The sequence below is a fragment of the Myiozetetes cayanensis genome, unplaced genomic scaffold (assembly GCF_022539395.1).
Source record: "Myiozetetes cayanensis isolate MyiCay16 unplaced genomic scaffold, myiCay2020 scf2-11, whole genome shotgun sequence".
Classification (NCBI taxonomy): Eukaryota; Metazoa; Chordata; class Aves; order Passeriformes; family Tyrannidae; genus Myiozetetes; species Myiozetetes cayanensis.
In genome coordinates, this window is record NW_026087411.1 from 62,070,712 (window position 1) to 62,083,502 (window position 12,791).

At 46.7% G+C, this 12,791-nt stretch overlaps 1 protein-coding gene across 1 annotated transcript; it reads right to left on the minus strand.

Moving 5' to 3' along the window:
• Positions 1 to 453: 453 nt before the first annotated feature.
• Positions 454 to 11,776, minus strand: HEY2 (hes related family bHLH transcription factor with YRPW motif 2). The gene is made up of 5 exons (XM_050316450.1): positions 11,619 to 11,776; positions 10,400 to 10,478; positions 10,209 to 10,292; positions 7,526 to 7,607; positions 454 to 2,687 (listed from the first exon to the last, which is right to left on the minus strand). The coding sequence occupies exons 1-5, from the start codon at positions 11,699 to 11,701 to the stop codon at positions 2,008 to 2,010; spliced, it is 1,008 nt and encodes a 335-aa protein (XP_050172407.1). The 5' UTR covers positions 11,702 to 11,776; the 3' UTR covers positions 454 to 2,007.
• Between the last annotated feature and the right edge of the window lie 1,015 nt (positions 11,777 to 12,791).

Consider the following 12,791-nt stretch of genomic DNA (forward strand, 5'->3'; position numbering starts at 1 on the left):
GCTTTGCAGGTCTCAGATGAAACAATAACAAATCCTTGCCTCAGTGAGAATTGGCAAATTAGAAGATCAAAACTGGAGGTAAAAACTACCTCCTCTCATTCTGTATATTTTATGATGTTGATTAAACTTTTTGCCTTCTAAACCCTTAGTGTGGATCTGAAAGAAAGCTGAACCTAAAAACTCCAACGGTTTTTGGGGCTCTCCAGGATGGACAGATAGGTTTGCATCATTAAGCACATTGTCAATGCAGAACCAGTTTACAAGCCTGAAAAACAGTGCTGCTTCAGTGCTGCTTTTTCCTGCCTCTTCCAGAGCACGCTGTATGAGACAGGCTTCCTGGCTGAACAAGGGGAGCAGAAGAGTAAAGAGCAGCCAAAAGGCTTGTTACCAGTGGCAGAAAAAAACTGGGACCACAAGTATTCCTCAAAAACAAACAAAAACTGCAACAAATCATCCATAAAACGCAGTCAAAAAGGACTTCATTTAATTAGTGATATGTAAAGACTTTTGCATAGAAAAAGGTTAACAAGGTAATGCATAAAAGACCAAGTAGGTACAGTATTTTTAAAACAAATATTTTAAAGTATATTTTGCATAATGTTTAACATTCTCAATGCTTATTGCTTTCTCCACACAGCAGAGAAATCAAGTGCATAATAATACATGCTGTGCTTTATTTTTATTTTTATTTTTTTTTACATAAAATCTCTAGTTCTTGACTGGATGTATTAAAATACTTATGTTATTTTAAGTCACTGTAATAAAAAATGAAAGCAAACCATTTTATGCAGCACTAGTTATCTGGGTATTGACAAAATAATTTACTCACATCCCATTAATACATTCATTTTGGTTTGGAATCAAACCCACATTACAATGTTGGCATGTTAATAGCCAATTTATAAATTGTCCCTACCGTAACTTCATTCATACCCAGAGTGATCATTCTCCCAGAAGCTGATAGTGAAAAATAGAAGGATCTTGCACGGAATCAGCTAAAAGTAAATGTCCAAATACAGCTAAATAAGTTAAGTTGAACTCTTACAACACTGAGTCTCTTGTATTGGCATGAATCAACTGTATCCAAGTGTGCACACTTTAAATAGGTGGTTACTTCTGGGTGCATGACAAATTCACTGTTTGTGCAGATAGAGCTAGCACCATGTTTAAGCCATAAAAATGGGTGCCTCAGGGCTCACAGGCAGCGCTGAAACGTTCATTAATCCCAGCACTGATAAGATAATTGCTTTTGCCAATGCTATGCTAGACATCACAATTTGGCAAGTCTGTACAAATAAAGTGAACTAAGGAAGTGACAACTAGGCCTGTCAAACTGAACATTCTTCCTGGGCAATCTTTTGGCTAAAAAACCCTCTCCCCTTCAATAGCACGCTCTGCCCTGGAAAGGTATCTGAGTTCTGAAGTTGAATGCAGAATTTTGTCTGTCCTCCATACCATTTCTATACCTGTGCAGTGTTATTTGTTTTAGCAGAACACACACACATATATATATTTATTTATTATTTTTTCAATGTCAGGCACTTATGAAACTCAAACTCTTTTTCTAGCCTGAGTAGACCTGGTAGATGCAATCCCTCACTCTCTGCCAAACAAAGATGCATAGCTGGAGAATTATTAGTTCTAACGTCTATGTATTCCTAAGTATTTCACAGGAAACCTCTATGTGCCGATATGGTCACACTGTTATGAAAGCCATTGCTGCTCCCTCAAGGTGCCTCCAGCAAGACAAACTGAGAAGAAGGTGTCAGTCACCCCAAGACCTCTCCGGCACCCAGTGAGGAAGATAACTGTGCCATTCCTCGGTGGGCTTGCCGGCACCTCTCAAGCCCTTTGGGTGAAGGCGGCCACCCAGGCAGTCTGAGTGGGAAGGACACACCAAGTCCCGGAGGCCCGTGCGTGGGTGTGGGTGTGTGTGTGGGTTGAGCACATGTGCGTGTGCTGAGGGAGAGGAGGGAGCTGGACTGGGAGGAGAGAGGGCGGGGATGCTTAAAATGCTCCAACTTCAGTCCCCCAGGGTCGGTATGGTTTAGTGCTGCCTCCGCTGCCGGCCTGCTGAGGGCTGGCAGTGGCCGATACGGCCAGCGGAGGGGTGATGGCTGTTGCTGCAGCCACGGCAGCAGCAGCCGCGCTGGGGGGAAGCATGGGGAAGGTGCCAGTGAAGGAGAGGGGGAAGCTCTGGGCAGCAGCTGTAGCTGCGGCTGCCGCCGCATGAACAGTAGCCGAGAGGGACAAGAGGGAGGTAGAGAGAGGAGGGACACAGGGAGCGATGCTGCCAGCGGAGGGAACTCTGAGGGCAGCATCGGTGTGGGCGAAGGTGGCCGTGAGCAGGGCGGAGCCGTGGGGGGGCACATCCGAGGAGAGTCTGCATGGGGCGGCATCGGAGGCGTGGAGTCCATTTGGCTGCAGCAAGGCGGCTGGGAGGTGGTGAAAGGCAGCTGCCCAGTGGTGAGGATGCAAGGGGTGGTGGTGGTGGGCCATGGAGGAGGTCATGGCAGCAGCTTCCCTCTGAGATGCACAGGTGCTCAGGTGAGACACGAGTCTAACACGCAGAGGGTCAGATGTGTCGAGACCTTCCACCGAAGTCAAGTACCTTGCGACTTCTGTCAAGCACTCTCGGAAGCCGATGCTCATGAAATCCATGGCCAGGGAATGAGCATCAAAATAACCTGCAAGGGGAGGGCAAAAGATGTGTTGAGTGTGGAGCTGGCTTCCCAGCCGACATTAGGTGAAACAGCCCAGCTGGTCCCGGCTCAGCTGCCCCATCTCCTGTTTGCCATTTATGGGTTAAGATATGGAATATTAGAAGTTTGTTCTCTGATCTGTAAACGATCTCTGTGACCATCCCTGTAATGCAATAGGCTGCAGTTGTTTATGCAGACAATATACACATGAAAAGAACTAAGTCCATAAGACACTTAAAAAGAGACATGATGCCTCTTCTGAAATTCCTCGGCAAGCTGCTGCAGTGCAGTGTTGATCCTGTATGTGTGAATGAGATGCTTATCCACACAAAGAAACAGGCTGGAGATCAGAGAGCTTGCATGTACTACCCTGCCTTTTCTTCCTTACACTGGCATTCATCCTAATGCTTCAAACTATTTCTTGACATTGTGAGATAGTTGTTGTAACTGCTGCCGGGGTCCCATCTACTTCAGAGAGTCATTAAGACAATACGACATACGGTGTTACTTAACTACAAACTAAAAACATCTTGTGATGACTCTGCACACACACAATAAAAAGCTTTACTGAGAAAACGTTTTATGTAATGCCATTGCTAATTTGGAGATGGAAGACTGACAGTCATATGGCCCATGAGGTATTTCTACAAACAGCAACTGGAGCCTCACAGGCCCAGGACAAAAAAGCATTTGAAAAAAACCAAAAGTCTTATTAAATGCACATGAAAAGATACTCTCTTTCTAAAAGGGTATAGCATAAAATCTTGTGTTTACGTTGCAGCTCTTCAACCAAAAAAACCTATTCTGGTTTTTGCAATTTTCCTATTTTAGTTTAAATTTACTCTCATTGGGGAAATAATATCCTATTCACTCCCAAGTTGGCGTAGTGTTTTTCCACTTGCATTCAATGAAAATTTTTAGGTATGCATGACAGTGATGTGTATCCATATATAAAGACCAAATGCCCTTATTATGGAGGAACGTGGCAGCAATACCTTGTACTCTGTCATGAAATAATCTCTGCCTTTCTGAAAAGTGCTAGCTCCTTAGATGGCTTTTTTCACTTCTATAAATTTTCAAGCTAAAAAGGAGTGTTTCCATCGCCGCATGCCCACATCATAGAATTAACCTGGGCACATTTGTAGATGTTGCCCCAAATCCCCTGCCCACTATACACCCCTTCTTGCCAAATCACAATGGCGCTTTAGCTGCAGGCCATCTTATTCATCTCAACCCGAAACAAACTCTGGCTAGGTCAGCAAATCAGCGAGCATAAGGGGCCAACGACTTCTGTCAGCAAGCACTAATTTCTCAAAGCTTTTCTCCTGCTAGGTCCACTGCGACCAAATGATCTGTGGAAATGCTTTAGTTTGAGTGAAATCCTGAGAAACAAAGACCAGGCATGCCAGCAGTGGTGAGATAGGAGGGTACCTTCTCGGGTGCACCAGTCAGCCAGGCTGGAGGCTCCAGGACCTCCAGCGGCTTCAGAGGAGCTGATGCAGAGCCAAAACCACTTCCCAGCTCTGGCCACAAGTCAGCCAGCCTGGGAGTCCTGGGAGCACTCAGCTCAAGCCAGGGCTTCCCAGCCTCCCTCTGTCCCTCCTTCTGGACCAGAGGAGATGTGGGGGATGTGGTTGTCACCAGCTCCCTCTGACTCTGAGCTGCTGGCTCTATGACGAGCCATCCCAAAGCCCTGGTGATCCTGGCTCCCTTTCAGTCTCCTATGGTGGCCTAGACACAAAAACAGAGGGTAGATGAGAGCTAGGACTCCCAGGCTCCATTATGTTTTGATGGTTATCTTTTCCAGGTTTCCCCTTCTCCAGCTTCCCCCCTCTGACAGGGACTTAAAAATGTTGTTTCTCATTTCCTTCCAAAACCCAAGAATATCCTCCACCACCACCTACACGTGTACATGCCACTGTTTTGTAGCAAATGGGAAGTCTTGGTTTTACTTCAGCTGTCCTGGTAACCCACCTGCGCTGCACACGGGGCACGGGTCATTTGAGCTACACAAACCCATGGTGCTGACCCAGGTGTCAGCCACTCAAGCTAAATTTGCAGTGAATCTGCAATAAAACCACACTGAGGTCTCAGCAAGCAACTCACTGTTGACAAATCACTCCTCCCCGTGCGTGCTTGCACCGTCAGCAAAAAGCCCTGGCCCTAGGCCAAAGTAATAACTCAACGTGAACAAGAGACCACTGCCCGCACCTGCGTCAGGGCGGCAGAAACGTGGAGTCTGCACAGGTCCTTGGAGGCATCTGCCTGCCCACCCAGGCAGCTCAGAAAAGCAGAGAAGGGTCAGAAGCCACATCAGGTTTCCTTCCAGTATGCCCACCTAAGGCTCAGTGTGCTGAGAGTGGCGGACACTGTCCTGACTTGCCGAGCCCAATGCATTTCACATCCTGGGTGTCCTCCTTTCTGCATGAGGAGGAGAAATTCTCCCCAGCCCTCAATGCAGAGGAGAAGAAGGGTATCAGGACCCATTTCTCCTTCCTGCAATAATTGCTTTTGTCCATGGGAAAAATGATGAAACTGACGTTTTTGCTGATACAAAAAACTTCTGCTCACAATTATGAAGTGGGAATCACTACACTTGTGAATAAAACAATCATCTACTTTAAAAACACCCAAAGAAGTTATATTTAAAACTGTTACTTAAGCTGCAAAGTAAAATATTAAGTAAGCAGGAAAGCAGGCTTAAACTTTGCCCAGTACTAATTCTCAAACCTCTTTTTCTTACAGTTTCTTAATTCATGCAGTGAGATTACCCTTATCTCTGGGATAGAAGGAGACAATAAAGTTGTAGTATTTGTGGACCACAGTGTGAGAGGCAGCTGCAGAAATCAGCCTGCATCTCTTCTCTCCACACCCCAACGTTTCATCCTTCCCCACACTGCCTCAGGTGTGCCAGAGTTAGCCTGGGCAGAGGATTAGTGGCTGACCAAGGAGGAGACCAGATCGCAGAACCTGGGACTGCTAACAACATCCAGCTTGTCTAGCAGCAGACGGAGGCTGGGCCTCTGCCAACATCTCTCTCTGTCCCACGGCTCCCACCCTCACTAGCTGGGCCAACTGACCCAGTTATAAAAAAATCCCCCACATACTTTTTTTTTTGGGCGGGGAAGCAGGGGAAGGAAGCTTCCTATTAAATTAGGTCTCTGACTGGGTTCACCTCCTGGCCCTCCTGCTGTTGTTGCAGACATTGGAGGGGTGGGAGCTGCTGCGGCTCCTCAGAGGAACAATGTGCCATGTGAAGTGGGGGTCAGGCTGGGATAACTGAGCCACACGTCGCATGGGGAGGATGAAGTGAGACAGCCACCACTTCCCTCAGCAGACTAGCGCTGTTTGCTCTGTGCACTGAGTGAGACAGTGCTTGTGGAGCGGCTACCACGCAATTAGAGATGGCACCTTCACGCACACACACACAGGATCCAAGTCCAGACTGCACAAGTGTGATCAATTCTGGTGTTTTCGTAACGTTCAGATGTGTAGCTTTACCAACTAAACAGTGCTTTCCTCAAGGATTTCTAGATATATATGTTAATTTCTTTTTTTCTAATTTTGCACATTTTCTGAGGAATCAAGAGGCATGTCTGTTACCTGATGGGCAATAATATTCCTTTCATCTCTTACTGAACGAGTCACCCATAAAGTTTAAGCTTAAATGGACTCCTAGAAGAAACTCCTTAACACGTAGAAAAAAGGTATATCAGCTTGGTGCTAATGTTCACAATTAACAGACCACCAGCCTTCAACTTGCTTTCCTATAGCCATCTGTTGTTAGGCATGCACTGGTTCTAAGTTGAGTTTTGTAATTGCTGCAAGGTACGGAGAGAAGCAGTAATTCAATCATCCGCTAAAAACTTTAATCAAAAAAAAGGAAGAAGGAGAGACCAGCAGCTTCTTTGCTAGCTTTTACCTATATGGCATAGTGGGTGAATGAAGAATCAGCTGGTTTTCATTACCACAATTTGAACAACGATCACAGTTGATGGCATGGGACGTGGGACCGTGCTTACAGGACGCAAGTTTTTCGCTCCAAATAAGTTCCAAAATCATGACTGCACAGAACACCTCGTGGGTGGCTGAAATCATCTGGCCTCCAGCCTCGGGACTGTCAGCTTGCACAAGCGAGGTACGCTCGACTCTCGGCAGCCAGCTGATCTAGCGGGTCAGCCAGTGCAGCCACTGTGTCACACCAGCACCCATTAACAGGGAACTGCCCAGGCCTCTGACACACAAATGTAGCATAGAAATATGAGTGCAGAGAGCACGGCTAGCCTCCTGTCTGTCTGCTTTGTCAGGTACCTGGAGCTGTATAGAGCAAAACTGGGTTTTGTTCTGGTGAATGAGATGGTCTAACACGGCACTGAAAAGTCTTTCCAGAACAAAGAAAATATTTTAAAAATAAAGTTCCTCTCCATCCACTTCCTTCGGTATAGCTGCTGGATAATGAGGTTTAGCATAGGTTTTGTGCTATACAATTGTTGCCACAAACCTTCTGTTTATGTTTGGTGTTTGTGTATTTGTTTTGTCTCCCTGTGCAGATTTCAGTGCTCTTTGGAAACCCCAAACAAATCTCTGACTGGGCTGCCTGTGAATGAAGCCTTTACTCCCACAGTGTTATGAAAGCAAACACAAGCCCAGGGTCAAGTGCTTCTTTTGTCCCAGTAGTTCTTTCCCACGAGTTCAATCCTGCCATTAGCATTGATTTCCACTCCTTTAATCTGGAAACGCCTATCACAGCTCCTCAAAGCACATTTTTGTTGTTTTTACTGAGATTTCCCCAAATATTAGAAAAGAAATCATTGGCTCCTTACCTTTACCTCCTGTCGCCTGCAGCATCTTCAGATGATCCACTGTCATTTGCAGTATTTCCGCTTTTTCTAATTTGGCAGATCCCTTTGAGATAAGAGAAATGTATAAATAAAGGCTTACGGGTACTAGAAACTTTAATTTGATATACTTTCCACTGAGCTCAGCCTTGTGGTTTCAATTTCCCCTATCATTAGGACATTTTCAGCTTAATTCTTTTGTGAGCATCTGCTTCCCAGACTTTGTCTACGGACTAATGCCATCTCCTATCTAGTGACATGAGCAGCAGCAGCAGAATTTTGCTTTATTAGGGCTATAGCTCAGTGTAGCTCTGGCCTTAAAGGTACTGTAGGATGACATCTTTATAAAATGAGAGAAATATGTAACTTCCTGGACTTCTTTTTAATGACAAACACAAATGGAGAGCTGACAAGACGGGTCTGTATGGTCATCGATGAAGATCCTGCTGCAACATTACTTTCTGTGCTATAACCGGTAGATGTCCCTGCGGACACACACCCAGCACTATCCCTCTCTTAATCTCCTGTTCTTTTTCAGCATGTTATTTGACTGCTGAATATTTAATTCTCATTCTCCACTGAAAAAACAGCTGCACAGTCCACAGTATTTTAAGTTACTGAGAGGCCTAGTTGTAAGGACTAAGTACCGTGAAAAAGCATGGGCGTAGCTGCTCTGTCAATAAAAATCTTTTCTGACACTGGGGGTGGTTCACAGAGCTACAACAGGTACTGAAAAAGTACAAAATACAATTCAAAAGGTAATATTAATATATAAATAAAACTGTTCTGCCTGGTAGCATTCCCTTCAATATATGGAGCATTCCCAGACAACAGAAATGTTATTTCCAGGGAAGAGATCATCCATTGGCATCAGCTAAAACAAGCTGCAGATATCTGTGCATCACATCCTGCAAGCAAATTTCTTTCTCTTGGTTATCATCTGGGCCACCTCACAGTCTCAGCTGGCTTCACCCAGCTGGCATGTGTGCGAGTTAGGCAAGGCTTACACCCTCCTCCACAGTGTCCATCTCTGCTATGGTCTCGAGAGCAGTGCTGTGATTTGGGAAGGGAAGGAGGCGGAAGCGAAACTAAACCTCCAACTTGGAAACTCCAGTGAGCTGAATGTCAAGGAGCTGGAAAAGGACTGATGACTTTGTCCTTGGCATATTGCAGAAAAATGGTGGGACTTTCTGATCCAAATACAGCGCGTGCCCATTTTTACGCCGATACATTTTTTCAATCCGCTTATTGCTTTCAATGCTTTGCTCGTACAAAGGTTGGTGTGCGTGTGAATTTTTCGTCAGAATTCCTCATTTTACATGTAACTACATCCTGTAGTGTTCTCAGACTTCATCTTTTCCATAGACACAGTACAAGCTGTCTCAGCGAGAGTGACTAATAGCTAAAAACTGCATGGCGCTGGGTAATTTCCAAAGCCTCTTGTAGGACTTGTTTTATAATGTTTGTGGTTTTCAAGAAATAAACAATAAAATGGGACAAGCAACTGTTGTCTCTTGCCCCTGTTTATCTAGCTGAAAATATCTCTGTCGCTGTTTTGCCAGTACCAATGCAAGGGCTCAGTGACAACTACCAGTTACTAAAATCATATTGCAGGTGACACAAGTGATGCTCTCACCAATATTTAAATTCAGTTTTAGCCAGCTTTTGTTCAGGCCAGGGATGGAACAGCCTTAATACGGTGCAATGTTTGCCACGTAGTTACCACTGGCGTTCAGCACTTCCCAATCCTGCTGTCAGATTTTATTTTCTGGGTTTTTTTATAATTTTACTATTACAAGGAAGTCAGGTTATTTATTTTCAGATGTTTCCTTTTTATTGAAACACAGTGTCAATTGCACACATCCATAGATCTTCAGACACATCCAGAAAAACAGGAACAATGCTAAATATTGAATCAAAGCCCAAAAAATAAAAATCAAGATATTGAAAAAAAATTAATTTGATTGGCAAAAACAAAAAGCCTTTTTTTAGAAGAGCAGATTGTATTCTAAGTTTTTGGTCTGAAATTTCATGACCAAGGAACTGAGCCAAAGTTAGCTGGATCCTTCCAGTTTTCCTGCTCAATACTTTCTCGCTGAAAGTCCGAATATCACTGACTTCACTAGCCCACAAAACATGGGCCTATTCCACCTCCTCATGTACCGGTTCTAAAGAGTTATTTTAAAATGTGAATAATCCAGACTGTCTGTTCCCTTCTAAGGAAACTGAATTGATTAGTTTGCAATGACAAGATTTAAAAATAAAGGTTTCTTAAAGTAGGGGCAAAGAAGATTATATTTAAAGATTTAGACAGAAGGATAATTTACACACAGGTTTGGGAGAGTTGTGTTGTGTTTGTGTAGTTTTTTAAAAAATATGGAGTAATGCACATTTTCAACAAAGCCACTACTGGAATTCATTGCAAGAACAGAGGCAACATGAACACAGTTACCCTTAAGGGAAAAACAAGCCAAAGAATGGAAATGTTTTTCAGCCTTATAATGAATTATGTTTCTAATACTTTTGCCACAACAAAGCATTTTATTGAAATGCCTGCTTTGTGCCAGATCAGGACACATACAGTATTATTTTAATGAGATTTACAAGAGAACTAACATTGCCAGATGAGATACAGAATTTTAAAAAAAAAAAAAAAAAAAGGGCTTACTTGTTTTTCAAAAGCAGTTGGCACAAGCCGCCTCAGCTCTGATAAACTGTTATTTATACGATCACGGCGCCTTTTCTCTATAATCTATTCCCAAAGAAACAAAACACATTAAGTTTATAAAAAGCATTGGAGGAAAAAAGCACAGCACACATGAAAATTGTCAGACGTGAAAAAAATTAAATGCAACATACCCCTCTTCTTTTCTTTCTGGCCATGATCTGAGATGTCGTTGTTGGAGAATTTGATCGAATGACAGAACTATTACTTTGCCTGTGGAACAATAAAAGTACGTCAGGTGTTGCAAAACTTGACAACACTCTTTGAAGACACCTTAGGTCACCAAATCACGTGTGCAGTCCCTTTCATGCCATTTTCAATGCCTAGAAAACACGCCTTGCATTGCACAGTATTTTTAAAGAGAGAGGTATTTCAGTTTTGAGTGTCCCAGCATATATTTTGAATTGCAGAACATTCTGTTGGAAATAAAGTCCATTCCTGGAGACAATTCCTGGAGACAAGCCCTTTGCATATAAAGCCTGTACAGGCTGAAGAACCAAGCCCAAACCCACGTGAACCATCTCTATATGCCAACAGAGGTGGTAAGTGCATGTACACTATGACACAACCTCTGCCAGGCCTGCTGGGTTTTGACGTTCCTGCCCATTGCTATGTGAGTCAACAGATGCTCAAGTACGATGCCAGTTGCCCAACCCGGGTCAGTTGCATCGTTCGGCATCAGGAGCAGAATTCAAAACCCACTTTTAAGCCTATATTACCCACGAGTACGAAAAGGCTTTTACTTTATCATAAGCGAGTGAAAAAAATCCACTAGCTTTTTAATACTCGTTTGGCCGCTGATGCGGATGAGACAGAGGTCCAGTACATGAGCCTCTAAACTGGCAGGACCAGCCCCAAAGCCCCTCACCGTGCCCGCAGCGAGCGCAGCCTGGCCCTGCCTGGGCAAACACCCCTGCTCGCCCTCGGCTCGCACGGCGGGTTTGCTGAAGTTCAACTGCTGGGGATCCCTGCTTACTTACTACGGATCGTTTCTCACTGGTGCCGATCCCTTTAGGTTGTTCGGCCTGCTCAGGACCGATTTAGGAAAAGATCGGATTGAAAATGGCAAATTAAGCGGAGCTAATGAACGGCAGTCCAGTGGCTCACAAGCTGCTTGAGTGTTCCACGTAATTTCGAGGCTCGGGCAGTCGGACCGCGAGGCTAATTTTAGGTGGGCTAAGAACGAGGTGCCAGCTGACCGGGAGGGACACAACAGCACCCCGCTCTGCCCTCAAGGGGCCACCCCCTCCCCACGACGGGCGGCCTGGATTCCCGCCCGCCCTGCCCCATCCCGGGGCGCATCCCGGCCCCTGCTACCGTCAGAGACGGCGTCCCCAGGAGTGCACCACTTACCCCGAGTAGTTGTTCTCACTCCCCACGTCTATAGTCTCGTCCATGTCGCTGTCTGAGGTAGTTTCCTCGCAAGGTCGCTTCATCGTGAGCACGGGGCGCAGCGCAGCTTCTAGCCGGGGCGGGAGCACAGATAAATAAATCCCGGGGCGGGGGGGGGGCTCCAGCACAGGACCACACCGCCAGCACACCAAACCCTCTCTGAGGCGCTTTCCCACGCCGCGGCACAGCCTCAAGCCCGACGGCCCGCCCCCGGCAAGGCCCGCCCTGCCGAGGGTGACGGGAGGGGGCCGCCCACCGCCGGGGTGCAGAGCCGTGCGGGGGAGCGGGCGGTCGCCCAGCGGGGGCCTGGCCGCCCTCGGATCGCGGCAGGCGGAGAGCGGAGCCGCGGAGATGCCACCGGCACAGGGCCGGGAAGGGGCGGCGCGGCGCGGGGCCCCGGGCATCCTCAGAGCTCTCCCTCCAAGGGAAAGAAGCGCCATCAGGCTCCCAGCCCTCCCATACCGCCGGAGGAGGGAGGGGGAGGCAGGAGGCGGCCCCGCTGTCCATGTCTCACCAGGCATTTGGGAAGACCTTGCTCCCCCTGACCCCTAAGATAGGAGCCGGATCAGCCCCCCCACCCCATACTCCAGAGCCGCAGTCGGTGGCAAGCAGCCCTCACGGCCTCTCTTGGGGTGCTGTAGGTTGTCTTAGTGGGCACACGAGCTCAGGTTGGAGAGTTTTCAATCCCGGCAAAGGTATAAATCTCTCCCGTCCGGGCGAGCGGCCCTGGGCGCCCCGTCCTGCTGGGCTCCACGGGTGCGCCGAGGGGTAGCGGGCGCTTGCAGGGCCGGGAGCCAAGCGCGGCGATAATCCCTTCTGGGAACGACTTGGAGGAAGTTTAGCGCTTCACTTACCGGAGGATCTGTAGCAAGCGGGTTTTATTTTGCTTTTGTTTGGGATTTCCCCACCCCGTTTGTTTGTGTTTTCAAATTCCGAGTTCCTGACAAAACACATTCGGAGTGGTATGTTCTCCGCAGAAATTTAATCTTTCTACTTTCGTGCCCATCCCTCTGCCCGTTCCCCCCCTCCGTCGCCTTTGCCACCTTCCTGGGAACATTTTTCTCCCACCCCTGCTGCCGGGACGCTGGCCGAGAGGGGCTGGGGCGGGGAAGGTACGGCACCAGCTCGGACACC